Source organism: Diabrotica undecimpunctata, chromosome 3, assembly GCF_040954645.1.
Source record: "Diabrotica undecimpunctata isolate CICGRU chromosome 3, icDiaUnde3, whole genome shotgun sequence".
NCBI lineage: Eukaryota > Metazoa > Arthropoda > Insecta > Coleoptera > Chrysomelidae > Diabrotica > Diabrotica undecimpunctata.
In genome coordinates, this window is record NC_092805.1 from 154,222,838 (window position 1) to 154,250,613 (window position 27,776).

The 27,776-nt window shown below is 33.5% G+C and overlaps 1 protein-coding gene across 6 annotated transcripts in view; it reads right to left on the reverse strand.

The window, feature by feature from the left end:
* Positions 1 to 655: 655 nt before the first annotated feature.
* The window catches only part of LOC140437618 (solute carrier family 41 member 1-like), a 146,321-nt gene continuing 119,200 nt past the window's right edge, over positions 656 to 27,776 (reverse strand). For all 6 annotated transcript variants that reach the window (XM_072527230.1, XM_072527234.1, XM_072527233.1 and 3 more), the window contains 6 exons: positions 22,531 to 22,710; positions 18,323 to 18,467; positions 15,678 to 15,824; positions 12,998 to 13,148; positions 9,540 to 9,745; positions 656 to 6,101 (listed from right to left, as the gene is read on the reverse strand). In XM_072527230.1, the coding sequence (XP_072383331.1) occupies positions 5,770 to 6,101; positions 9,540 to 9,745; positions 12,998 to 13,148; positions 15,678 to 15,824; positions 18,323 to 18,467; positions 22,531 to 22,710 (1,161 nt within the window). In that variant the 3' untranslated portion in view covers positions 656 to 5,769. The remainder of the gene's footprint in view (positions 6,102 to 9,539; positions 9,746 to 12,997; positions 13,149 to 15,677; positions 15,825 to 18,322; positions 18,468 to 22,530; positions 22,711 to 27,776) is intronic.

The window sequence follows — 27,776 nt, forward strand, 5'->3', positions numbered from 1 at the left end:
AATAATTATGCAAGGAAAAATAGCAGGAAAAAGGTCCATAGGAAGAAGACGAAACTCCTGGCTAAAGAATCTACGGGAATGGTATAGCTGTAGCAGCAACGAATTGTTTCGGTCAGCAGTTTCGAAAATACGTATAGCCCTGATGATCGCCAACCTTCGGAACGAAGATGGCACTTGAAGAAGAAGAATAGAGTAGCGACAAACATTAAAATATATTTTCTGAATGATACAACGCATATATTTACAATGCTAAAGTTATGATTTTTAATATATAAAAGTATGTTTATGTTTTAAAAAATCTCTAGAAAATTATTAGATCTGTACCATTAAGATCATTCGTTTATGTTACCAGTATAGTTAGATATTTAGATCATTTAAACTGTCACTCTTACATTACAAAACTATGAGTAAGGAATATAACTTATCTACTTGAAATGCTTGTCTTTTTGCCATCTCTTTTTGATGTAAATCGGGTATTTAAGACTTCAGTTAAATATTTTTTCGTTGTGTATGTTAGTAAAAAGTGTATATATCAATCCCTTAAATAAATCTGTCTTTATCTAGTATTGGTATTTAGTACGATATCACTAAAACTATTAAAAATATTTTCTTGTACAACTATTTTGGGATTTTTTCGTTTTACTACAATTTTAAGTACCTAATATTTCTCCAGTTCCTTTCATTTTTACTAAGAGATCTGTATTTAGGTGAAGCGTATACCTCATGTGACAGCGATATTTACCCACATTTATTTTGCATCCCCTGCAATACACGTAAAACAGTGACCACTATTTACTAATTATAAAAAACAAGTTACATAACCGCACAACCCGTTTTTTCCCCGAAATGGAAGATAGGTAAAGCCAATTAGAAGAGTTTGGCTGAAAAATAAGAGTTAGATATAAATAAGTACACGACAACAATAATTAATGTCGAAGAATCTCTAGATAACTTGACCAAAATAATTATTAAGGCAACTGAAAACTCTATTGGTAAAACAGCTCAAACGAATCATACCACACCTGCTTAATGGTGAAACGAGTCTTGTAAAAGGTCACTAAAAAAAGTAAAACTGCCTTTAATAAATACAAAAGAAATAAATCTCTAGAAAACCAACTAGAATAAAGGGAACTCGCGCCATAACTAGATTAACAATAAATACAGCTAAACGTCAATCCTGGATTGACTAAGTTTCTAAGATAAATAACTCTGCCCCTATGAGTTACATATGTAAGAAGATAAAATGAATATCGGGAAAAATTTGAATTTAAAAATCAACTCGGTAAATATTCAAAATAAGGTTATTACCTTCGACAACGAAATCGCAGAAGAAGTGGTTAAGACGTATACATATAGATCTAGTGATAACCAGTATATCCAGAGCTTTATCATACTCAAGTAACATAAAAAACATAATCTAATTGACCGACAGCAGTATAATATCCTGAAGTATAATAAACAGTATAATTCCTGAAGAATGGCTAAGATCAACGTTTGTCCCTCTACCCAAGAAGGCACATGCTAAGCAGTGCAGTGATCATCGCACGATCAGTCTGATGATCCACACCTTAAAAATATTCCTCAAAATAATTCACAATAGAATTTACAGAAAATTGGAAGAAGATATCGGAGAAACTCAGTTTGGATTCCGGGAGGGATATGGAACTCGCGAAGCATTATTTGCCTTTAACATCTTGACACAGAGGTGTTTGGATGTGAATCAAGATGTATTTGCTTGTTTCATTGATTACAACAAGGCGTTTGATAACGTCAAGCATGACCAACTTTTAGAGATCTTGGAAGCTAAACAGTTAAAAGGGCAATATTGATAAACTAGAGGCTTCCGAAATGTGGATATACAGAAGAATTTTGAAAATATCTTGGACATACAAAGTAATAAATAGTGAAGTTCTTCGAAGAATGAACAAAGAACGGGAGCTGTTGATCACTATCAAGAGAAGAAAGGTGGAATATTTTGGTCATGTGATGAGAGGGAAAAAGTACCGATTGCTCCAGTTAATTATCCAAGAAAAGATTCAGGGCAAACGAAGCGTGGGGAGACGACGTATATCTTGGCTGCGCAATTTAAGAGACTGGTTCCAGTGCACATCTAACCAATTATTTAGAGCAACAGCTTCAAAGATACGAATAGCACTGATGATTGCCAAACTCCGTAGCAAAGAGGGCACTTAAAGAAGAAGAAGAATTGACCGACAAAATAGATAAAGGTCCTATAAACTCTTCTTTTTGAAAATGAAATACAGCGAAGCTCTTAACTCGTTTAAAAATTCGGCAGCGGGACCTGATGAGATTCCGGTAAACTTTATACAAAATTTACCTTCATTCGCTCACCAGTACTTACTATAGTTATTTAATTTAACATGGACGCCAAATAAATTTCCATCAAAATAGTCAGAATCTATTATTATATCAACTTTAAAACCAAATCAAAACAATCCAAAAAGTAATCCAAATGCATATAGACCAAAACCTTTGACAAGTGCTATAGGTAAATTACTGGGAAAAATTGTAAATCAAAGGCTTTTATGGACTTTTGAGAATCGAAACCTAATTATTCCAAATCAAAGTGGTTTCCGTAGAAATCGGTCAACAATGGAAAATATTTTAGCATTGGAAAAAGCTTATGAAGCATTGAAGCTTTTGCTACCAATCAAAGATGCGTCGCAATACTTTTGTCATCAAGGATATAGAATAATATGATACTACTTGGAAACACCTAATAGTTAAGAACCTACATAATTTAATAACAGGGGACACTATCTAGGGTTTATTAATGATTTCTTAGCCAATCGATCATTTCAAATTAAAACTAATAGTGATAGTTGTAATGTTATCACCAAAAACAAAACTAGAGAATCGTATTCCGCAAGGATGAGTTTTAAGACCTAAACTTTTTTTAGTAGCAATAAATTATGTCTTAGGCAGAATGAAATCACCGTGGAAAGTTATCTTATACACAGACTACCTTGTTATCTAAACAAGAAGTCAAAATATGGCAAACATCATAAATATGCTACAAAAAACAATAAAAAAAACACAATTTATACTATTTTTAAAGAAAAGCTACCCTAATCACCCTCCACTGTCACTAAAATAATAATCCTCTAGTTCAAAAAAATTTAGTAAAATTTTTGGGAATGACATTTTAAAAATTTAAGTTGGAAAGAACATATTAAAAATATGGCAATCGAATGCTAGGCAAGATTTAATATCCCTCAATCATTGTCTAAAAAGACTGGGGAGCAAATAGACAAACAATGCTCTCGCTCTACAAAACACTAAGCAGATCTATAAGACTATCTATAAGACAGATAAGACTATGGTACGATAGCATATTCATCGGCTTATGAGTCTTCCCTTACAATTTTAGATACAATCCACAATACTGCACTCCCCTTTGTCTTGGCAGCTTTCAGGACCGCACCAATAGAAAGAATGTATTGCGAAGAAGCTGAACCATTACTCTATTACAGAAGAATGTACTTATAGTTAACTTCAAATATGATGACCTTAATTGATTATTACCATTTTTTTTTCAATAAACCACGTCTACACAAACCTTTCTACCACCAAATAAAAACGGATCTCCCATTTCGTAACACCACTTTGCCTCATTGCTTTCCCGTTAGTTTTAAACCTGCTGCACCATGGACATTTAGAGTAAATAAAATAATAACTACCTTAACTTCATTGGACAAACATACTACTAACCATAATATAATACATTAAAATCTGCAAAACCTATTATCAAACTATAGAAACTTCTCTCAAATATATACAGATGCTCCAAAATCAACAGATGGCGTGTAAGCAGCAATTATATTTTCTAATATGTGCCAAAAATATAAGTTGCCCGCACACTATAGTATTCTTAATGCAGAATTATAAATACTACATACAGGGCACATACATATATTTATATCTTTACCACAACAGAAATACATAATTTTGACTGATTCTCTAAAATCATTACAATCCATAGGAAAAATATGCACATTTTAGGAAAACCCAAACAAAATCTGATAGATGTACAAAATTTTAATAAGAAGGTAACCTTCATCCCATCACATATTTCGAGTTAATTAAGAAACAGATAAGTGTGCGCCTGAAGCCATCAACTCAACTGACTCTATAATCGTGAAATATGTAATAACTAATGATGTTTCTTCAAGTATTACCAAACCACGGATCCCAAGTAAGTGGCCAAACCGGTGGCAATTTTTCCCCACCAAAAGAAGAGATCAAGTAATAATAACCCGTCTTAGATAAGGTAATACAAGTGTTACACATGTGCCTGCTCCGGGTAGCATGTGCCTATAGAACTGTGGCAGCTGCCGCTCTGTGAGTGATCCCAGGCTGTATTCCTTTACATGTGCTGGCAGGTAAAAGGGCCATGATTCATAGTCGTAGTTGGCAAAATATTGGAGAGCGAGAGATAACTGAGATAAGACTGACCGAGAGATTAGTTTGAATCAGTCAGTAGCAGAAAAATTGGGAAGCAACACATAATGTGGCGGATTGGACGAAGTTACTTATCCCGAACCTTCGAAGCTGGGTGGACTGTGGGCGTAGGCAGCTGGATTATTATCTGACGCAAATACTCACACGCCATGGCTGCTACGTTTTCAGGTTTAAAGTGCTACACGTAAGTTTTTAATTACAAAAGAATACGAACCGAAATGTGAGCAGTGTAAGGTCAAGCTTTCGGTCAAACGTATTATTTTTCTCTGTAACAAGACACAATTACTGGATCCCAACAAATACAGAGAAAGCACTTGGCGTAAATTGTTTCTTCACAAATATGCTAAGTTACTTAAAGGCTATTAAATTTTTAAATATCTTATATTTAACATTATAAAGATTTGCTTCTCGTTAATAACCTTCGGGTTGATGCGAATTTGTAAATAAATAAAAAAGGTAAAATACTTTGTTACGCAGACGTTATAATATTGATAAATAAAGTTAAAAACAGTCTAAAAATACTAGTCCGCACAATCAACACGAGAATTGAGGGTATTGAGCCACTAGATGCAGAAGTAAATTAAAAGTCGACAGCGTTAGCGTTGGACGTGTAATGAAAATAAGATAAGGTATGGAAAATATGAACACCTGGAGATAAATATAAAAGATCAAGTAGTAAACGCAAACAGACTGACAGGATACCTTGACAACACTCTATGGCGAAATCGATGAAAGAAGCTGGAGAGGTGATTTAGATAAAATAATTAGTGAAAAAGGTTTAGATATAGTCGTAGATGCAACTTGAATATTACTTTAAATATTACTCGACACTATTTAAAAGACGATAAAAAGTTCTCAGAGATTTTTTAGTATTGTCCATATATAATAGCTCAGCTTACTATATAATTATCAATATAACTTTATTAGTGCTATTTAGTGACAATACAGATATCTTAAAATTGTTTTTTATATTTTAAAATCTATGTAGATCCTAAATTTGTTCTTAGTTATCAGTCAACAAAATAAAATTGAGTTTTACTATTCTCAACGACAACAAAATTAACTATATTATAAATAAATGCGTTATAATAAACAGAACCTACATTTATTAATTAAGCTTGACATTTTCATCATAACATAAATTAACAAGTATGTCAATAATATAATAACATAATAAATAAACTATATCTAGACTCACAGACTCTTATATAGTTCTATCACTGGTGAGCATCAATGGCTTGGTTCGTTGCAAAAATAACCTTAGTAAATACTTTGTACCTACATCTTTCATACAACTGGCTTGTATTCAGCATGAATACTTCTCAAAATAATAAATCCTATCAATAAAAAGCCAGACCCGCTTAGATCTCCGATTGCTGTCAAATAGGGTATAGCGGAGTTGTCTGGATCCCGTTTGAACCTCCACATCGTATGAACTAAAAGATGACATCCGTAGAGTAGGATTATAAGTTGTATGAGGCCAACTATCAGGTACATGAAGACAAATATAGGAGTAACTGTTGATTCTTTATTGTAAAAAAAGTCAGCGGCGAAAACAAATATTGTATGGCCAGGAATGGATAAGAGGATGAGCAGTCGAGCTGTTTTTGCTGGATGAACTAAAAATAAAAGTAACTTATAAAGACATAATTATTAAATTTAAAATTGATAATGCTTTTTTAATATTAGATTAATTAAAAATCAGGACATACAATTTTATAGATTAATGTGATGATTATACAGTTTTTCAGTTCTACACAGATATGTGTTGTCCAGCCAAAGAACTTTGTTACTTTCAAAGGTCGTCACGCATGCATTTCACCAGTCTGCTAATAACGTGTTGTTCAAGAGTTGTATATAGATGATTATTATTGTGATTTTTCTAGTTTGTCATGATGTTTGTATCTCTTATGATTTTAACATACCGTATATTCAAGGCTCTGTGCAGCTTCACTATACGTAGCACATTTAATTGTTAAACGTTGAAAACGTCCTGGTTAGTAACGTGGTCGGTATATGATATCTTTAAGATTCAGCCACATTTCGGAAGCCTCAATTATTTTGCAGGTAGCGTCTGTGAGAGTCCACCACTTAACTCTGTACAACAGTATAGAAAAGATATAACATTATAGTAAGCTGATTTTTATGGGTACTGATAAATCATGGCATTTGAATAGTTTAGCCATTTTTTGGAATGCAATCTTGCTTGCTCCATCCTATATTTTCTTTCAATTTGCCGTTCCTCCTTAGGGATCAGCTAATACCACTGTGTCATCCGCGTATCTGATGGCTTCAAAACTACACAGGAATAAGCGTAATATCATTAATAGAAAGATTATATGGGAAGATACTGCAATAAAAAATAGAGCAAGCGATAAAAGGCAAAATCGGGGAGGATCAGGTATGTTTCACGACAGGAAGATCATGCATAGACCACATATACACACTTGAAAATTTGTTGGAAAGAAAAAAGCAAAAAAATGGAGATATACATTTGGCATTTGTGGACCTGAGAATGGCGTATGACTCTGTACCAAGGTCAGAACTATGGGAGGCAATGTACAAATTAGAAATAGAGACGGAACTCATAGAAACTACAAAAGCTCTGTATAAAGAAACTAAAGTGTCCATTAAAATGGGAAAAAGAATCATAGGACTCTTCACCACAACAAAAGGGCTCCTGCAGGGTTATTCCACATCTCCAACCCTATTCAAAATATACTTAGAGAGCCTTTAATACATGGAAAAGAAAATGCGAAGGCATGGAAGTACCGGTACGAAACGAATACCTATATAGCTTTGCAGACGATTAAGTAGTGATTGCACAAGACTAAGAAGATTTCAGTTACATGATGAAGAAACTATAAGAAGAATATACCAGGGCTGGCCTGGATATTACCCTCGCGAAAAAGAGTACCTATCCACAAGTGAAGAAAACATAGAAGATCTACAGATTGACGACAACGTAACAATCAAAGGAAAGGATAAACTCAACTACTTGGGATTTGTAATCACGAAAAAGGCAACAACAGAGGAAGAAATTAACCAAAGATTAGGACAAACAAGAACAGCAATCCAACAACTTAACTCAGTATGGTGGGATAGACACCTAAATATGAAGACAAAAACACAGATTTATAAAACATTAGTGCGAAGTATTATGACATATGGCGCTGAAAATTGGATTATAAAAAAGAAAAACAGCAATAAGATAGTAGCAACAGAGATGGAATGCCTGCGAAGATGCTGCAGGGTAACACGAATGGATAGGAGCAGTAATAATGAAATAAAGCAAAGAACATCAATAGAAACAGACATACTAACATATTCTTCTTCTTTTTGATGTGCCTATCCGTTACGAATGTTGGCGATCATCATGGCAATCTTTATCTTATCTGCAGCAGCGCGAAAAAGCTGCACAGATGTTGTATTGAACCAGATTCTAAGGTTCTTTAACCCAGATGTTCTTCTTCTTCCTGGACCTCGTTTTCCAAATATTTTTCCTTGCAGGATGGCTTAAAGGATATCATATCTTGATTTATTCCGCATAATATGTCGCAAAGAATTGTAACTTTCGAGATTTGATGGTGGTCAGTACCTCTCGGTTCTTATTCATTTTTCTGAGAACCTCTTCATTCGTGACTTGGTCAGCCCAAGGGATCTTAAGTATTCTCCGATATAGCGATATCTCATGTGCTTCCAGTTTTCTGAACATATCTTCGTTCAAGGTCGACGATTCAACAACGTTAAAAAGGACAGAGAAGACGTATCATTGCAGCATTCTTACTTTTGTATCAAGAGAGAGGTTGTGACTCTTGAAGAAGGCCCCCATCCGATTGGAGGAGGATCTTTTCGATGCTTGCTCTAATCTGCTGGTTGTTGATCCATTCTTCATTTATTATGGTGCCGAGGTAGTTGTAGTGCGTCACTCTTTCTACAGGGGATTAGGTGACGTAAATTTGACTTTCTGTTATCCTTATACTAACATATATAAAACAAAAAAGACTAAAGTGGTATGGACATGTAAGAAGAAGTAGCGACAGCAGATGGATAAAGAGAATAACCGAATGTAGTCCCATAGGAAGGGGGGAAAAGGACACAGAGAGAGACAGAAACGGTTGAGCGAGGGAAGGCAGTGAATACTGTAGAATCCCTGAATATATATATATATATATATATATATATATATATATATATATATATATATATATATATATATATATATATATATATATATATATATATATATATATATATATATATATATATATATATATATATATATAGATATATATATATATATATATATATATATATATATATATATATATATATATATATATATATATATATATATATATATATATATATGAAGTTAAATGTGTCGATAGCAATTAAAGTCAATTAAAGTAAACTGTATACCCAAGCTTAATAGAGCCATTCAGAGCGATGCTGGGAATATTTATATTCCACTATGTATCAACAATTTACCCATATAAATTACCATCATTCTTGTACTCATTGCGTCGAGTAAGGACGATAAATATACGAAGACGGTTGCGTTTCGATTTAATTTGAGTCTCTTACCACTCCCTAGCACGTGTTTCTGGATCTACCTGTCATCAGAGAGAGTTTGTAAGAAGACTCAAACACTAAATCAAAACGCACCGACTACACTGTAAATTATAGGAAAAATAAGGTCGATAGCAATTAAAGTAAACTGTATACCCAAGATTAATCAAGCCATTCAGAGCGATGCTGGGAATATTTATATTTCATTATATAGACTGTATTTCTGGATTTAAAACATTTCTGGAAGTTAAGTTCTTTCATAGACTTAAATCTTTTCTTGGAGTACGAATTGCAAAACAGGATTAAAATTTCGTTATCTGGTTTGACGAATAATTAGAACACCTTCACTGAAAAAAACCTCAATAGCTCTAAAGTCATAGTTTTGGCTTATATAATTTATATTGTATAATTTAATTTTATTAATTTTATAATTTTATAATAAAATTTGATATAATTTGTAAAGTATAATGTGTTCAGTCTCTTACCTCCTTTGATTAAAGCCGTCCACGGCCAAACCAACTGTTTTGTTATTGATGGCATTTGACCAAAAATTGCTGTTTTGTGGAGCATCGTCGATGTCCGACTAACTTGGACTGATACCAAATTACCCCCTATACCATTTATAATGGGTTGAAAGACGGTGTATCCTTTAAATGAATCCACACCTACATCTAAGATTAAACCACCAGTACTGCAAAAAACATAAAATAATAACTGAAAACATGAAAATAAATATTAATCATTTTTTTTACAATACAACAAATAAGGACGACTCATAACCGATGAAATATGTCATCATCATCATCATCATCATCATCATTCAATCTTCGCTTATCCACTGCTGGACATAGATCTCCCTCATAATTTTCCATCTATTTCGATCTTGTGCCTCTTGCATCCAATTCCTATGACAACGTTTTAGATCGTCAGTCCAACGTGTTGGTGGACGACCTCTGCTTCGGTAGGCATCATCTCTTGGTCTCCATTCCAGTATCCGCTTTGTCCATCTATTATCTGTCATTCGAGCCACGTGACCTGCCCAGTTCCATTTTAGTGTTGCTACTCTCTCTACTGCATCAGCCACTCCTGTTCTTTGTCGTAGCTGGCGATTTGGGATCTTGTCTCGTAGTGAAACGCCCAACATAGCACGCTCCATCGCCCTTTGACACACACGGATCTTTTGAACTCTTCTCCTTGTCATGGTCAACGTTTCCGCACCGTAAGTTAACACTGGCAAAACACACTGATTAAACGTTTTTCTTTTAAGTCATATTGGTATATCAGACGATTTGAAAATATGGTTCAGCTTGCCGCAGGCTGCCCAAGTCAGTCATTACCTGGTCTATGGATCTTGTTCCTACGCATATATCTTCGCTGACTACAAGATTTGTCATCATCTGGGTGATGAAAGATGATGCCCGGATAAAATATGTATCTGAACTAAAATGTAAACAACTTATTTAATAACTTCAAATAAATCATAGGCTATTTATATACATTTTTCTCAGAAAAAGTAATGATAAGAGAAAATAGAGATATTCCTCTCTTATTTGCGCATATGGGTGGGAAAATCTATCTTAGAGCGACATTCCGGTGAAGCCAGCTAAAATTACGTTAACAATACAGCACCCATTGCTTAACATTAGATGTTTCCCAAAACAAAGGTTTTCTACTTGCATTGTAAGTCAAGTAATTCCAACCTCTTGATCATAATTCTTGATCATTCTTCTCAAAACCTTGACATGCGTGACTCTATCCACCCAACTTATTCGTGATATTCTTCTGTAGGCCCATAACTCGACGGCTTCCAGACTGTTTAAGGAACTTGTAATGTCCCTCGTACACAATACGTTTTTCAGTGTGTTGAAAGCATTTCTTGTCTGTCCTATTCTTGCTTTAATTTGTTTTTCATGTATTGTTAGACTTTCTTGCCGCTGTGGGGCTTTTTTATCACCATAAATTGTGGTACACTTCATTTTTATTACTTTACTCCAAAATTAGGGACAATCCAATTTCTTCATTGACTTCTAGCACCCTGTCAACCATTTGTTGTAAATCCTCTAGATATTTCGCTATTAGAATAGTGTGATCTGCGAACCGTATATTATTAATTGGTCGACCATTTACTTTAAATCCCTTAGATAGTTCTCCCACTATATCCAGGATTATTTCCTCTGAGGATACATTGAATAGAGTAAGGGACAAGACACAACTCTACTTTACACTCCTCTCAATCCGTCTTTCTTCTTAAAAAGCGTTAACTCCTTTACCACAGCTCTGATTATAATAAAGAGCGCTAATGATTCTGATGTCTCCCATGTCTAAATTTTTATTTTTTAGTAATTTGATAAAGCGATTATATCTGACCAGATCGAAGGCTTTGCTGTAATTTAAAAAACACACATGCTAGATGATTAATATCCATGTACCTTTGCACAAGTACATTTACAGCGAACAGGGCTAGCCCTGTTTTCAATGAATTTCTAAATCTAAGATTATTGTATAATCTGTGGATAATTTCTAAAAATATTTGAGCGCATGAAACCCATTAAATTTTTTATTCGGTGATCTCGAAATTCTCTTCCGTTTGGTTTTTTGGCAGCATTGTGAATGTAGACATCAGTTAGTCTCTGACAATAATTCCTGTATTGTACATTGTAGTTGACCAATATTTCAATCTGCTCTTCTTTTATTAGCTTCATCTTTTCCATAGATACTTGATTAGGACCTGTTGCCTTGTTGTTCTTTGTTTAATTTTATGTCTTCAATACTTTAGCTTTTGTTTTGTCTGAACCATTGTTGATATTTTTCATTTCTAGCACTATCTCCATTCTTTCGTCTTTAAAAATTCTTTGCATAATTTCTGCCTTCTTTTAACCCTTTTCCTCTAGAAATAATTTGCCTCTTTTATTCAGCAGTTTTTATCCATTTCATCCTGCAAAGATTCTGTATCTCATCCAGCAATATAAGATTCACAATCTTCTCGGTTATCCATTCATTTTCACTGTTAGTTGGCTCAGATGTTAGTGTTATCTCACATGTACGTATAAAAGCATCTTTTAGTAGGTGTCATTTACTGTTTGCATCCTCAGTAGAGATAATTTCTATTTTCGTGAGCTCTTTTTTAATTTTCTGGATAACACGCTCTTTTGCTGTTGAGTTTCTTATATAAACTCCAGGATATGTTTTAACTAATTTTATCGAATTTGGAACCTTGAGTCTTTTTCAGACTAGAAGGTACTCAATTTCTTCTTCTTCTTCTTTTTATATAGACATGACTCTGTCTGTTTTTCAATGTGCCTCCAGTAAGTTGTCATTCCATCGTTTGCGTGGTCTTCCTACTGATAGTCTTCCTATTGGGGAAAAGTCTCTTGCCGTCTTTACTACTCTATTTGTTGTCATTCGGTTTATATAATTGTTCCATTCTACTCTTCTATTTCTTACCCAGTTTTTTTATATCTGTACTTCTAGCTCTGTCTAGCAGGTCTTGTTTCTGCCGCGTATATCATTATTGGTCTGATGACTGTTTTGTAAATTCTGCCTTTCGTTTCTTTCCCGATATTTTTATTTCTCCATATTGTTTCGTTTAGGCAGCCTGCGGCTCTGTTTGCTCTATTCACTTGATTTTCCACTTCGGTTTCGAGCTTTCCGTAGCCTAGATAATGTGATGCCTAGATATTTAAACTCCATCACTTGCTCTAAGATCTAACCTTCCAGCTCCAATTTACATCCAAGGTACTCAATTTGATTTCTGATAACTTTATGTTGGTTTCTGCTGAAGATTTTCATGTTAGTTCTTCTGCTAAGGGTCATAATAAGTATTCCCAAAAATAAAATCGTACTCTTAAAAAGCCAAGACAGAATAATTGAGCTAATCTTTCTCTTCTCTTCACATGTGTAGCACATTTTAAAAGATAGGACCAAAAGGAAAGCAAATACATACCCACTTATTAATAGTGCAGTAATAACCGGAGTCCATCCTTGAGTTAAGATAGTTCTGGTATATTCATTGCGCTTAACAATGTATATCCAGAGCGGAAGGAGTATTAAAACATATCCTCCTAATATTAAACCCATAAGCCATGGATACTTATCTAAAAATAATACACGTATTAACAATATAACTCTATATTATATAAAATCTGGAAAATAAATGTAATATCAGTTATAAGATAATTACATATGGCGGAGTTAACGAACAAGGTGACCACAGAGTGTAGGAGATATAATTTTGAACTCTTTAGACTTTTTAGTGATGCAGATATCGTGAAATCCATTAAAATAAGCCGTTCATGATGAATGTGCTTGGATGTACGGATAAAAGTGATCCAGCTAAAATAACGATGCTAAATAGGCCGGTCGTAAGAAGGACCTAATCTCAGATATCTGGGTGATATACAGAAAGATTTAAGAGAGATTAAAGCGAGGAGATAGAGAAGAAAGGAACTCGACAGAAAAGATTTTTACGAAGAACTCAAACAACTTTTATGATACACCAGGAAGGATGAACATTAATAAAGGGTGATTTAAATGCACAGATACGGAAATGTTGAGGGGAAAATATAATTATAATTAAAGGTTTTTATGGTTTAGAAACAAAAAATGCTAGAAGACACAGACTGGCTCAATTTTCCCAAGAACAGAACTTAGAAATAATGAACACGTAGTTTCGATTATCACCCCGTAGATGTATATTTGGAAGTTACCACAGAAAATGAACAAAATTGTCTTAGAAATCAGATCGACTTTATATTAGTTAACCCAAGATTTATAAATTCCATTATAGGCATTAAGACTTAGAGTAGATGTGACATCAGACTATATTCTTCTTGTCTCAAAAATGAAAATGGGTAAAACACATAATGAAAACCAAAAACTCTAAGGTGCATACTCAGTTCCTCAGGATAAATTAAAAACGTCGTGAGGCGTCAGCTTTTATAAATCAGGAAATGAAAAAATTAACAGTAAAAAACACTGAAAATATATTATGTGAAGCAAAATCAAAGATTCTGTTGTAAAAATATAGAATGAAGCTCTACACAAGATAAAAGAAAGCCGCAAAGCTTGGTTAACTCAAGAAATCATAGCAAATCATGGCAAATCACATCAAATAAGCAGAGGAAATCATAAAATAAAAAAGAAAATATAGAAACAAAAGATCAGACAAATACTAAGAAAAACAGAAATTAATAAGGAACAAAATAAAAGTGGCCAAGGGAAGTGGATAATGGAAATATACATACATCATTACAACTTACATAAATAAAATGGTTAAAGGATTATCTGGATAAATGTGGAAAATCACACATCATCACACATTAATTAACAAAAACAATAAACCTATTAACAATCCAGATAAAATCAATAGTATGGACTAAATTTATTGAAGATCCTTTCATGGACACAAGAATGGAACCAACAAACATAGATAGGGGGGATATCTATTGATAAATATAAGGAATAATTAGTTTGGCTTTCGTAATGGCTTTGGAACAAGAGAAGCTTTATATAGTTTCACAATGATACACACTACTTATTAACTTACTTATTAAGTCGTTGAAATTACTATTTAATATACTTCAAAAAGTTATTTACACAAGCACTTGAAAACTGTACAAAAAGAATCAAGATAAATGGTGAAAATATAAATAACATTTGATATGCGAACAACATAGTCCTTATCGCTGAAAATGTAAAAGACCTGCAGACGCTAATAAACACGATTTGCGATATTGCGAAACGTTTGGTTTAACATCAAACATAAAGAAAAACCATGTTTATTAGTAAGAGGTTTAAAGTAATAACAAGTATCCAGATAAAAAATGAGGATATTGGACAAACAAGTGGACAAAATGAAATACTTAGGAGTCTCGATAATTGAAAATCTAAATCCAGAATTAAAAATTTATCAAGAATAGAGCAATGAAGAGCAGCCTTTTTCAAAATAAGGAAATTTCTGAGTAACCAATGGGATGGAAGACTAGCTACATCAAGAAGTAGCACGTCCTTGAACAGAATTAGTGATGATTGGAGGCATGGTGGAAGAGATCATCTTTTAATACCCACTTAAAACTTTTTCTGAAAGTAATAAATAGTTTGGTTTAATTTAACTCATTGGGGATTAGCAAAAAATCGAGTATTTTCAAAAAAAAAAAAATCGAGCTTTAATGGGTTATAATGGGTTTTTAATGGGAATTTAATGGGATTTTAATGGGTTTAATGGGTTATAATACGAGTGCACCGAAAAACTGTCATTATGGGAAATTCTGTTCGTCTGAAATGGTTGAATAAAGTGTTTATATTCTGAACTACTTGTCTGTGTGTTTAGTTCAATATATAACATCACATATAATTCAAGACTGAACAGCACAAGAAACCAGAACAACAAAGCAAAAAATATTTATACGATAAAAATTATTATTAATAATACTATTATAAAAGTAGTTTTAAATTAAAAGTAAAGAGCAAATGCAATTATTTAATTCAATGGTTGAGTAATTTAGTTAATGTATGTATGTATATGTCCGTTTTCATCTTTTCACCTTCATATTTCGGTTGTACTTAGATATTAATACTTTTTATCTTTACAAACAAATAATAAATTATATTAAAATCATATTTACCATGTATAGTATACAATAAGCGAGCCCACGAAGACAATACAATCAGAGAAACCAAGTCCCCGACACTTGCTGCTAGAGGTGTTGCTAAGTTGTCAGGATTTAGTTTAATTTTGTGAGATATTACGATCACAGTTACAAGTAAAATATCTGAAATAATAATGTAAAAATTAAATTAAGTTAATGATGATATAATGATAAAACGCAGTAAAACTTAAGGTAACAATAACTATTGACGCAGAAATCATAAGTATAATTTGGTTTTCCTCAAATGTTTATACATTCTAGATTCTAGGCGAGTTTTACTATAATAGGTCGAAGAAATGAAATACAACTTAAGAATAAATAATTTTGGCCTGAAACCTTTTGAATCAAAAGGAAATCGTTCTAAACGTATAAGATCCCAGAAATATTGTCCGTTTCACCTATTTTGGCAGATTTAATATTGAAAACTACTGAAATCAGATAAACCTGTCAATCAAATTACCAATTTAATTCTACATTAAAATGAATCACTCGTAATTGAATTACCAATACGTACAAATACATAATGGATATTTATACGCCAAAAATGCAAAGCAGGACAGGAATGAAATAGTCCCGACTGACTAGTTAACAAAAACAATAGTAGTGAAACATGTATTATACACATGGTTTCAAATGTTATGCATCATCCCTCGTATTTTCGATTTTTACACTTTTATAAATCCATATCCTTATCATATATTTAGTATTTTAGATTTTATCCAAATACCAATCTAATTGGTCTGGTTTTGCCAAGGTGTAAACATTTGAAAAAATTATTCGTGTAAAATTTGTAAAAAGGTGATATAATGAATCGTAATTTAATATTTAAGTTGGATAGTGCAAGAATTATCGCTTTTGTTAAAGAAGGCCATTCACAGCGGTTCGTGGTAGAAATAGTAGGTGTTTCTCAGAGTGATGTCTCACGAATATGGAATAGGTTTCTGGAGACAAATTCGATACAGAATAGAGCTCGCTCAGGTACACCCCAGGTAGACTAATGATCAACAGAATAGTGAGATATCTGACTTTTTATTCGGAGAAATTCTTTTATGTGTGTACAGGCCCTCCAAAGAGACTTTAGGCATGCAACAGAAGTCAGAGTATCGTTGCCTACAATAAGAAGAAGAATTTTACAGTTGGGCTTAAGAAGTCGGCCAATAAGAGTTCCTCAGCTACAACCTAGACATGTTTTGCACCGCCTACAGTGGGCTCAAAAACACATACAGCTCCTTCAACAATTTTGGAATTTTGAGCTTTTTTTTAGAAGAGGCCAGAGTCTGTTTAAATAGTGGTAGCCGGCGAATTCGTGTTTGGCAAGAGTCAAGAAGGGCTGCATAACTAGCACATGCCCGTCCCATACTTCCTTTCGCTGGTGGCAGTGTTATGTTTTGGGCAGGTATAATGGCAAGTTGACGCACGAAATTGGTGGTTATTGACTGAATTCTAACAGGACAAAAGTATATTACAAGGATTTTAGAACCTCATGTGATATGGCGAGAAGCTGTGAGTAGAAAATTTGTATTTATGGATGATAACGCCCGTCCACATAGGACCCAAGCGGTTAATGACTATCTTGAGACAGAAGTATTCACCGTTTAGAGTAGCCTGCGATGTCTCCACTGCCATACGAAATGATTGATCGACTATATATAGCAGTACTAAATCTCGAATTCCGGCTTGCATCGATACCCGTGGTGGAAATACGGGATATTAAAATTGTTAAATACATTTTAATTAGAAATAAAATGTTAAGTTTTTAATTTTTTATTTATTAAAAAAAAAACAGATTTTTTTTTAAAACAAAAAATATATGTCAAAGTTATGATATTTTTTTTATATTTGCTAAAATTTTGGGTGATGCATAACTTTTGAAACTATGTGTATAAAACTCACGCTTACTGATAAACCGTTCGATCGACAATATTAGACAAGATATAATCATCATCAACCTGTATGCGTCCACTGCTAGACATAGGTCTCCCTCAGCTTTTTCCATCTGCCTGTCTTTTGCGGCTTGCATCCAGGTATTGCTAACACGCTTCAGGGCATCAATCCATCTAGTTGATGGGCGTTCTCTGCTACGTATTGCTTGTTGCCTTGGTCTCAACACTAAAATACGTTTTGTCCATCGGTTGTCTGATAATCTGGTGACATGTCCTGCCCAATTCCATTTTAACGACGCGATTTTTTCGATGAAGTCTGTTGTTTTTGTTCTATGAGGTATTTCTTCGTTTGGGATTAAACTTCCATCAGTCCAAGGAAGCCTGATACAATTTTTTAAACATTATTATTGCATCATCCATACGATCGGCTATAAAGACGATGTTGTCTGCAAATCTCCTCAACATACAATATCGGTATTTAATTGTGAATGAAAAAAAAACCGTACATGACGGCTACTAGGAATGTGAATTAAGTAGAGACGTCCGTATTGAATATTTTTTATTTATCGGTTAAACTAGATGCCCTTATCATGTACTGAATTAAAATAACGTACGTCCGCGTTTGAAATTTTAACTTGCTTGTACCTGACAAAAACAATGACTTCACTCATCGAGCAAAATTCATAAAATAAACTATATACAAAAACATTTTATATATACTACATATTTTGTACTTACCTAAAATAAAACAAGACATCGTTGCCGTTAAGGTACTTGCTGTAGCTAACAGCAAAGTATGTAACCATTGGAAGTTTCCGTTTATTAATGCAGATGCTGAAGTAGCGAACACAGATACTATACACGAAGCTACTATAGCTTGAATCTGAAAGACATATAAATTTAGAATATAAAATATAGTTCAATGGATACATTTGCAAAAGCGAATAAATATGTGAAAAACCTTACAACAATGATAACTGCTTAATACCAAACATGCCAGTTTGAATTACTATGAAAAATTATGAAAAAAACCAAAAAGAAAAATTACGGAAATGAAAAATGCGCTGTTAAGATAATAAAATTAAAAAAAGATACAAATAAAACAGTGCTTAGAAGCGAGGCATGGAAAAAAGAAACAAAGGCATATGAAAATAAATTTAGAATAAAATCATATAAATAAGAAAGATACGAAAGGAAATATAATAAATTACAATTTTAAGTATCTTTATCATACTGCGAGGCATGTTTTTTAAGTAAGTACCGTTTTGCGATTCTGCCGCCGCAGCGCTACGGTCGGCGTTCCGCGCGTGGACGAAAAGGTGAGAGAAAACAGACGCTTTACAATTTCATCATTGTCCGACTGCTTTCCTCGGTATTCTCGTAGTGTTTTGCATCGCATTGTTACCGAGAACTTTAATTACCGGAAATTGTGTTCACGTTGGGTTCCAAAAATGTGGACGGATTTGCACAAAACCCAACGTTTAGGCAGTGCATTGACTTTCCTTAAGCGATACCACAGTAAAGGTGAAGATTTTTTAGACCAAATTGTCACTGGTGACGAAACGTGGGTGACCTACGTCACACCAGAATCGAAACAACAATCCATGGAATTGCGACATTCATCATCACCCAAAAGAGTGAAGTTTAAGCAAACAATTTCTGCCCGAAAAATCATGTGCACAGTTTTTTGGGAAAGAAAAGGAGTATTGCTAGTGGAGTTTCTGCCTCGTAATGAGACAATCAATGCAGCGTCTTATTGTGAGACATTGAAAAATCTGCGTCGTGCAATCCAGAACAAAAGACGTGGCAAGTTGAGTAAGGGTATTGTTTTGCTGCATGACAATGCCCGTCCACATGTGGCTAATCAGACCAAAGATCTCATCAAATCATTTAAATGGGAAACTCTAGATCATCCTCCATACAGCCCTGATCTGGCGCCCAGCGACTACCATTTGTTCCAGCACTTGAAAAAACACCTGGGCGGTCAGCGTCTTCAAGAAGATAACGAAGTCAAAACATTTGTGATGCAGTGGTTAACAAGTCAGGCGGCAGAATTTTATCAGGAGGGTATTCAAAAACTAGTGCCACGTTATGACAAGTGCCTCAATATTCACGGAAATAATTATGTAGAAAAGTAGATTAAGGTACAGGCTTTCATGTAAAAATAAAATTATTGCCATATCTTTGCACGTCTTTTTTTAATTCCAAAACGGTACTTACTTAAAAAACACGCCTTGTATATTAACAACTTATATGATATTGTTTCAATTGTGTCTTGCTACCTATAAATTGTCCCATATCTGTCTATTATGCATGAATAATATTTTTACTCTTTTCCTTGTACGTAATTGTCTATATCTTTCTATTTTTCGGCGTTATGCACTTCTTTTTGATATCTTATAATTCTAGCTTCATATATTCTTTGGTTAGCTATTTTTGAGCCCAGACATAGAGAGATATTTTCACCGGCACCACATTCAGACTCAGAGAGAGAGCATTGGTATTAAAATGATTTAAGAGTAGAATTTTGGTCTTTAAATTTAGCAGGAAACTAGTCTTTCCTATTTGAAAAGATAATTATTCTGTAGTCAGAATATCTGCAAGTTGGTGACACATTTCATGGTGACATAGTTCTACTTAGGAGTAAAAAGAGAAACATAAATATAATGCACTGTTTTTCAACCTGTGTGCCACGCCTAACCAGGGGTCGCCATAACATTTTGACATTATAAAAAATTAAGTAATACGTTTACACAAATACACTATTTAATTATTATAAATATAATTATATAAGTAGATATTGTCAAGTGCCATATAAAACTAATAATAAACTAATCACTAAATTAAAAGTAGATTTAATAATTATGGCTTCTTTGAACCTATCTCCCACAGCAAAGTTTTTCAAAAGAGGGTTTTATATTACAAATAGCCACAATCAGTGCTTAATTAATATTCAATCGAGACCTATATTTGGCCTTTAAGGCAGCCACCGTAAAAAATCTGGCTTCGCAAAGGTTGTTGAAAATGGCAATATTATACGAAATGCTCCTGCTTTCAGTGGAGCAGAGACATCATCCACTCCGTCTAAGAGAGATTTATTGCTCTCTCTCTCTTGATTGCGCCGTGAAATGGATCCCAAATCCACTCCTTAATTGCTACTAATTTGTTGTCACCAAGAGAATAACTGTTAAACATGGCTAAATGACTTTCTATTGTCAAAAAAACACAACTTGTCACAAAAACACTCAAAAGCTATTTTTTTCTTGTAGGTTTGACACACTTATTCATATTTTCGAACATTTTGGAAAAAGAACAAGATAAGAAATATAAGAAAGGAATGAAACGATTGTATAATCCATTCATATCATAAAATCTATAATTGAATGACAATAGATAGGGCAAAACGACGTAAAGGTAAAGATGACGAGAGACGGTTCCCTAGTAGGAAGATTATCAGTGGGAAGACCGGGAAGACTTTAAAAATCAGACAAAGCCGTTTCTACATAAAGAGAAAAATAAAAAGAATTCATTAGTACCTACGTTGCATCATCAATAAGTCCAGAAATATTGTGGTGACTTTTGTTTCACAAGTTCTTGTACACTTTAAAATTTTCTAAACATTGTACCAGCATCATCGGTGCATATTCCAATGCAATTCTTCCATTTATCTTTAACTCATTAATAAAATCGTTTAGAATATTAAACAAAGCAAGTGCTACAAAAAAGTAGCTCTTCTAGTGCCGACCCATTATCATAATATCGGACATAGGCAATTAAATGAGCGTCGTTATTGCTATCTGTTGCTTCGTCAAGCTAAATCGAAGACAATGTGTAAGACATATTTTCAAGAAGCTGATACAATTTTTGGATATATCACCAATTCGCCGGGCACCAGTATCATTTAAAAGAGGTATGGATTACAATTATTATTGGGTAAAATTGTACTGACAACAGCTGACAGAATGTCTTTACCAATGGTGTAAATCTTTTTACATCTTTTTATATCTAAATAAAGCTTTTTCGTTCACAGAAAAAGTTTTTTTTAAGAATGATAATAGTGGCAAATCCAAAATTTAGGTATTCTTGCGAATATTTTCTTGACTCCATCTTTGAATTGACGGTCGACTATGCATTTGTTGATGTTTCACTATTGTCTAATACTATAAGTATTATATGCTTGTTGAGCTTTATAAATAAATAGGAAATGCGACACAGTTAAATAAAACTTATACAATTTTGTACTGTGACTCGACTAAACCTGACAGGAACCTCTACTACATTTGCATGTGCTTGTTCGCTGTCGAACAGATCTTTTATAATACTTCAAAGAAATCTAAACCTCTATCTAAACTTCTTGCAGTTATGGTAAACCGGAAGGATGTTCCATATCTATCGTAAATGACAGAGCAGATGAGAAACATTGTTAGCTAGCATTGTACGTGACAGGGAGACGCTAGGTTATCTATATGTGATGTAGCAGGGCGGCATTGGCAAGGTTCAATAAATTCACGTATTCTCGGTAATACTGAGGTCTATAATTAAGTTCTGTATTAGGACTCTAGGTCTAGAATCTAGGGCACTTAAAAAAGAGGATTGGTAGGATCAAAATTTTCATTTTCGATTCGTATAATAGACCTGATATTTTAATATATAAAAAGAAATGTGAGGGTCCGCCATAAAAATCGTGATTGAAAATTGGTTCCAGAATATTTAAATGTTAAAAAAGGCTGATTTAATAACTAAATTAGTCTCATTAAAAAATTAAACTGTGTCGCCAAACGAAACCAATCAGTTAAATAGCTAAAATTATTTTGTGAGATCTAGAAACAGATAGTGACACGACATAATTTACACAACAGTAGCAGTTATTATAGTAAATTGTATATTTATTATATACCAGATATTCAAATTTAAATAAATCATAAAATAAAAAAAAAATTGATTACCTGAACTAAAACGATATTGCCAACCACCATTTTAAGTAGTTCTCTTCGGTCTTCCATATGTCCTAAGTTTGCTTGGGTAGAGAGTCTTGATGATAAGCACATATCTAAATTTCCTTTTAGTCCTAATAACGCTGGTACTAATACATACAAGGCTCTGATATCGTCAAATACTTTATATGTCTAAAAAAATAACTATGTCACTCCACAATTTTCACCATCTATAATATAAATAAATTAAATAATATATAAGTATATTAAAATATACATATTACGTACAAAGTATGAACCGTTTTTGAATTTATTGATACAATAATACATTAGATAATCTGACGAATTGTTTAAACCATTCTGCTTTTATATTGTCCCAAGATATAAACTTACGGAGATATGTAATTAGGCAAGTCGATCCCGAATAGTGATACTCGTAAAAGCAAAGAGTCCAACCATGACGATGTAATTTTTGGAATTATAACTTTACTCTTTACATAATAAATTTCAAAACTTACATACTAAAAGTAACAATGTATAATCTCAACCTAAAAAAACATATTCCTGAAACCAGCTCAAAAGAGTTTGACACAACACAGGCGAGAGGCTACAAAACAAATGGCAAAAGAAATAATACTACAGATTAAAAAAGAAGGAAATAAAAGAGAAAATATATACAAAAGTATAAAGAGATACAATGAATAATTAAGGAAAACATCAAAACATCTAAGGAAATGTATTTGATGAAATATTGTAAAGAGATAGAAGAACTAGAAACAAAATATGATATAAGAAATATGCACAAGAAATATGAGAAGAGACCAAAATAGGTCAAAGAAGTCAACAAGGACACATAAAAGACAAGAATGGAGTACTGCTGATAGATTTACCCAAAAAATTAAGAAGATGGGAGAAACAGGCTAGAGAACTTTAAGATAAAAGGGGTGATATGCTGGAAATACAAGAATTAAATTCATTAGATGGAAAAGATCACTATAGATAATATGACCTATGCTATCAAAAACTCTAAAGACAAAAAGGCAACTGGATTAGATGAAATACCTGTAGTACTATTAAAACTAGTGTGGAAGAAAATAACTTGGAAGTATTGGCAGATTTGGTCAACAAGGTGTACGATACGGGAACAATACTACACGAGTATCGAATACTGAGTCGCAGACAAATAAGTAAAAAACCTTTTCTCACTCCGAAAAATGTCACATCCAAAACCATGTGTGAAAAAGAGGGAGAAAAGGGATTCGTGGCCAGATTTGCTAATACTACTCAAAAGAAAAAGACCTAAGAATGCCTCAAATTCTATTTTATTACCATCAGCTTATTCAGGTCTGTTCAGATCTTTCCATTTATTGCTGTATAAATGTAGCTGTTAGATGGTATATTTCATATTTTTTGCAAAAAGTGTATCTGCAAATAATAGTCGCCACACCTCTAAGGAACCATCTGCATCTCTTAGAATCCTCGCTTCATTACATGCTCCCGGTAAATGCATAACAAGATTATGAGATCGTGTTCTAACATTAGCAGCTTCAGCTTTTTTTAGCCCATCTATCCACGAAAATATCTTGACTGAATAACTGAATCTGAAAAATCTTCTGTATTCAACATCACTCGCTTTATCTCCGCTTAAATGTATATCACGCACAGATAAATTTTGGTCAACTTCTTCATCAGTAGATTGCCTACAGAGTCAGTTTCATGATTGCTGATAATCCAGTCCTCATGTGGAAGATTTTCACAGGAACAGGACACAGAATGGGAAAGAAAGAAATAAAAATACTCTGTAACGTAAACGATGCAATATTAATAGCCCAAGATGAAGATAGTCTGCAAAGACTAGTCCACAGATTTAACATAAAAGCAAAATAGAGAGAGAGATCAGAGAAATAAAACAAAGAAAATCTTTAAGAATATAAGAGATTACATACCATCGTCCGAAGAAAGATAAAAGAAGCCAAAGAGAAACAAAAAACAAAATAATGTCAATAAATAGAGGATTATCAGAGTCCATATGATAACTTCAATATTCATCAAAAAGTGAAGGAAATAGATGGAAAGTTCCGAAAACGCAACAACACAAAAATAACAAATGATGAAGGCAATCTTGCCATAATCAAAGAAGATAAAAATAAAGTATCGGAAGCAAATAGACTGGCAGGGTCCCTTAATAACATTATACGGCAAAACAGACACATTAAAACTGAGGTGAAATCAAGAATTTATAAAGCCAGTGTAAGACCAATAATGATATATGCCTCAGAAATAAGACTTGAATCAGTCACAACACAAAGGCTACTGGAAACGACAGAGATGGAAGTACTAAGAAGAATTACAGGGAATACGCTAAGAGATCGAAAAAAACAAGAATGGAATAATCACATAAGCAGAATGGAGGAGGGCCGTGTCACCAATTACCAACAAATAAGTCACCACCCAGCAGAAGAAGTACCGGACGACCGCGCAGAAGATGGAGTGACAACCTTCCATAGAGGTACTAATCCGCCAATGAACAAGCAGAATATTGCTTATAAAAAGGAATAAGAAGAAGACTGTCCTGAATACCACTGTCCATCAGTTCTTTACTCAATATCTTGTCAAAATTCGGATTCTTTGGTTTTAAAATACGTTCAGGGCGCTCAAAAATAGTCATTATTGTTACACACTGTCTGGTAAAAACTGTGAAAGTACTGAAAAACACAGAGCGACTGGCCAGTAGTAACAGTAAGTATAACATCTAATGTTATGAAGGTATTAGTGGGTGTGAAGCGGTTTATGAATAAATAACTTGTCAGCACAAGTTTGTCTACCTGCTTGAATCAATATGACCCCACTTTCCCAGTTAAGGGTTAAAATCTGAAGTAACATTTAGTACAATAATTTTGCAAGTGTATCAAACATATTTTTGGCCAAGTAATTTTTAACTAAACAAGTATGAATGGAGTGTTGATCCAACATGTGATTCCTCATAATAAAAATCCTGTGCTGTCTTTTTGAATCAATTTTATGGTTTATTTTACTCAGACATCAATAAAGTAATCGATAATATCAAATTTTTATTATAAGTATTAGCAAAGTAAACACGTTGAGTAGTTTAAATTAACAATGGATGATTCCCTGAGAAAGTTCAAAATACTGATAACATTGAAATCTAATAATAACAGAATCATGCAATATTATGATTTAAATAGATCAATATGATCTGAGACCAATTTTATACTGTTTACAAATGTGTCATTTATATTATTTTTAGACTACCTAGCAACCTACTTTATATATTAAGTAAATATGATAAAAATGTGATAGGAGAATAATTATTATTATGTCTTATTGTTTTATTGAAAAGATTTCAAGGTTTAGCAAATACTATTGGGATAGGCTTGTGAGAAATAATAAAACGTGTTTACCTGCTTGCATATAAACGCTAATAAAATTACACATAAAGATAACTTTATAGATCTAATAAGAATAGTTAGAGTGCCTGTCGGCAAAAACGTTTATACTCTCTCGCTTTTAATTACTTAGCTCCAAAATTATAAGAAAAACACGAAAATAAAATTGTCTGATGATAAATAATATAGGTCATTCAACGCGTCTGAGTACTCGAACATGCCAGAAAAACTAATGTGACGAAATTCATAGATGACCAGCTAATTTTTTTAGGATACTTTCATTAATATCAATAAAAACAACTTTTCATATTGTCTGACGAAATTTGTTTTCCGATTTTCTTGTCTGAGAGGTGAAATTTTTCGGGAAAATTGGGGATAAAACACCTCAGAATCAAAACAAGTCGCAGAATGAAACCGTGAGGTGAGGTGAAACCACTCTACATGGAATTGTGTTTATAGGAGATCAAATAAAATGATGTATTTTAGATATTTTAATTCTCATTTGTTTTTCTTATAAACCCCAAGTCATTGGATACACAATAAGCAAATTGGCTGCAGTACTACCCAACCTATTGAAAAATGACTTTAAAAAACGCTAAAATTGGCTTTTTAAGGCATCTTTAATTGTTTATTTGTATGTTACGCATCAATACAATTCAAGTGTATGCATTTACAACAGAGGGAGAGAAGAAGAGTTAGAAGAATTATAGCATAGTATTAATCAAGTCGTGAAAAGGTTGAAAACGCAAGACCTAACAATTGTCATGGACTTCAACGCCAAAGTTGGGGCCAGCAAAACATCATCTGTAATTGAATCATTTGGACTAGAAAACTGGAACGATCTGGAAGACACATTGGAGATTTTTGCGAAAGCAAATGAATTAGTAATAATGAACACCTGGTTTAAGCTACACTCAAGAAAATTGTACATGTGAAAATCTCCACGGGATTCTCTGGGAAGGATTGTAAGAAATCAGATTGGTTACATGCTAGTAAATAAGAAATATAGGAACAGCTGTACATCTGTCAAAACATACCCGGGAGCAGACATAAATTCTGATCATGTACCAGTTGTAGGTAATTTAAAAGTCAGAATGAAGAAGGTTACAAGTAAGTCGTTGAAGAAGTATGCTGTTAGAAAACTGAAAGATCCCAATGTTCCACTGAAGGTGAGTGAAATCCTCAATACAAAGGTTCTAAAATGCAGAAACTATAGAGGAAAGTCTGACCATTATACAAGCCAGTGAGAGAAATAAAAGAACAATACCTGAAGAATGATACAGAGAAACGGAAATCATGTATGGCCGATGAAATACTTGAACTTATGAATCAGTGAAAAAAAAACAAAGACAGTCTCCAAGAATATAAGAGAATACATACCATCGTCAGAAGAAAGATAAGAGAAGCCAAAGAGAAACAAAAAACAAAACAATGTCGAGAAATAGAGGAGTACGAGCCGTTGGTACGAGGGAGGCTTATTTAGCGTGCAGGTATTGTTTCAGAAATGTAGAGATGTCAGCTGTGATGTTTTTGCATGCCTGATTGACTACAAAAAGGCTTTCGATAGAGTTAGGCATAAACAAATGATAGAAGTGTTGAAGAGGACAGGGATTTACGGAAGAGACCTAAAAATAATAGCTAACTTGTATTGGAATCAATCAGCGGTACTCTGAATATATGGAGCATATACAGATCAGGTCAAAATCCTAAGGGAAATGACGTTCTATAAGTTATAATTTTAATAGTAGATAGTGAGGTGTGGGAAAGTATGACTTAAGTTTGTATATTAGGCCGTTATGCCAAACACCGTCAAAGACCTCTTCTACATCCAGAAAGGCAGCGGTACATATT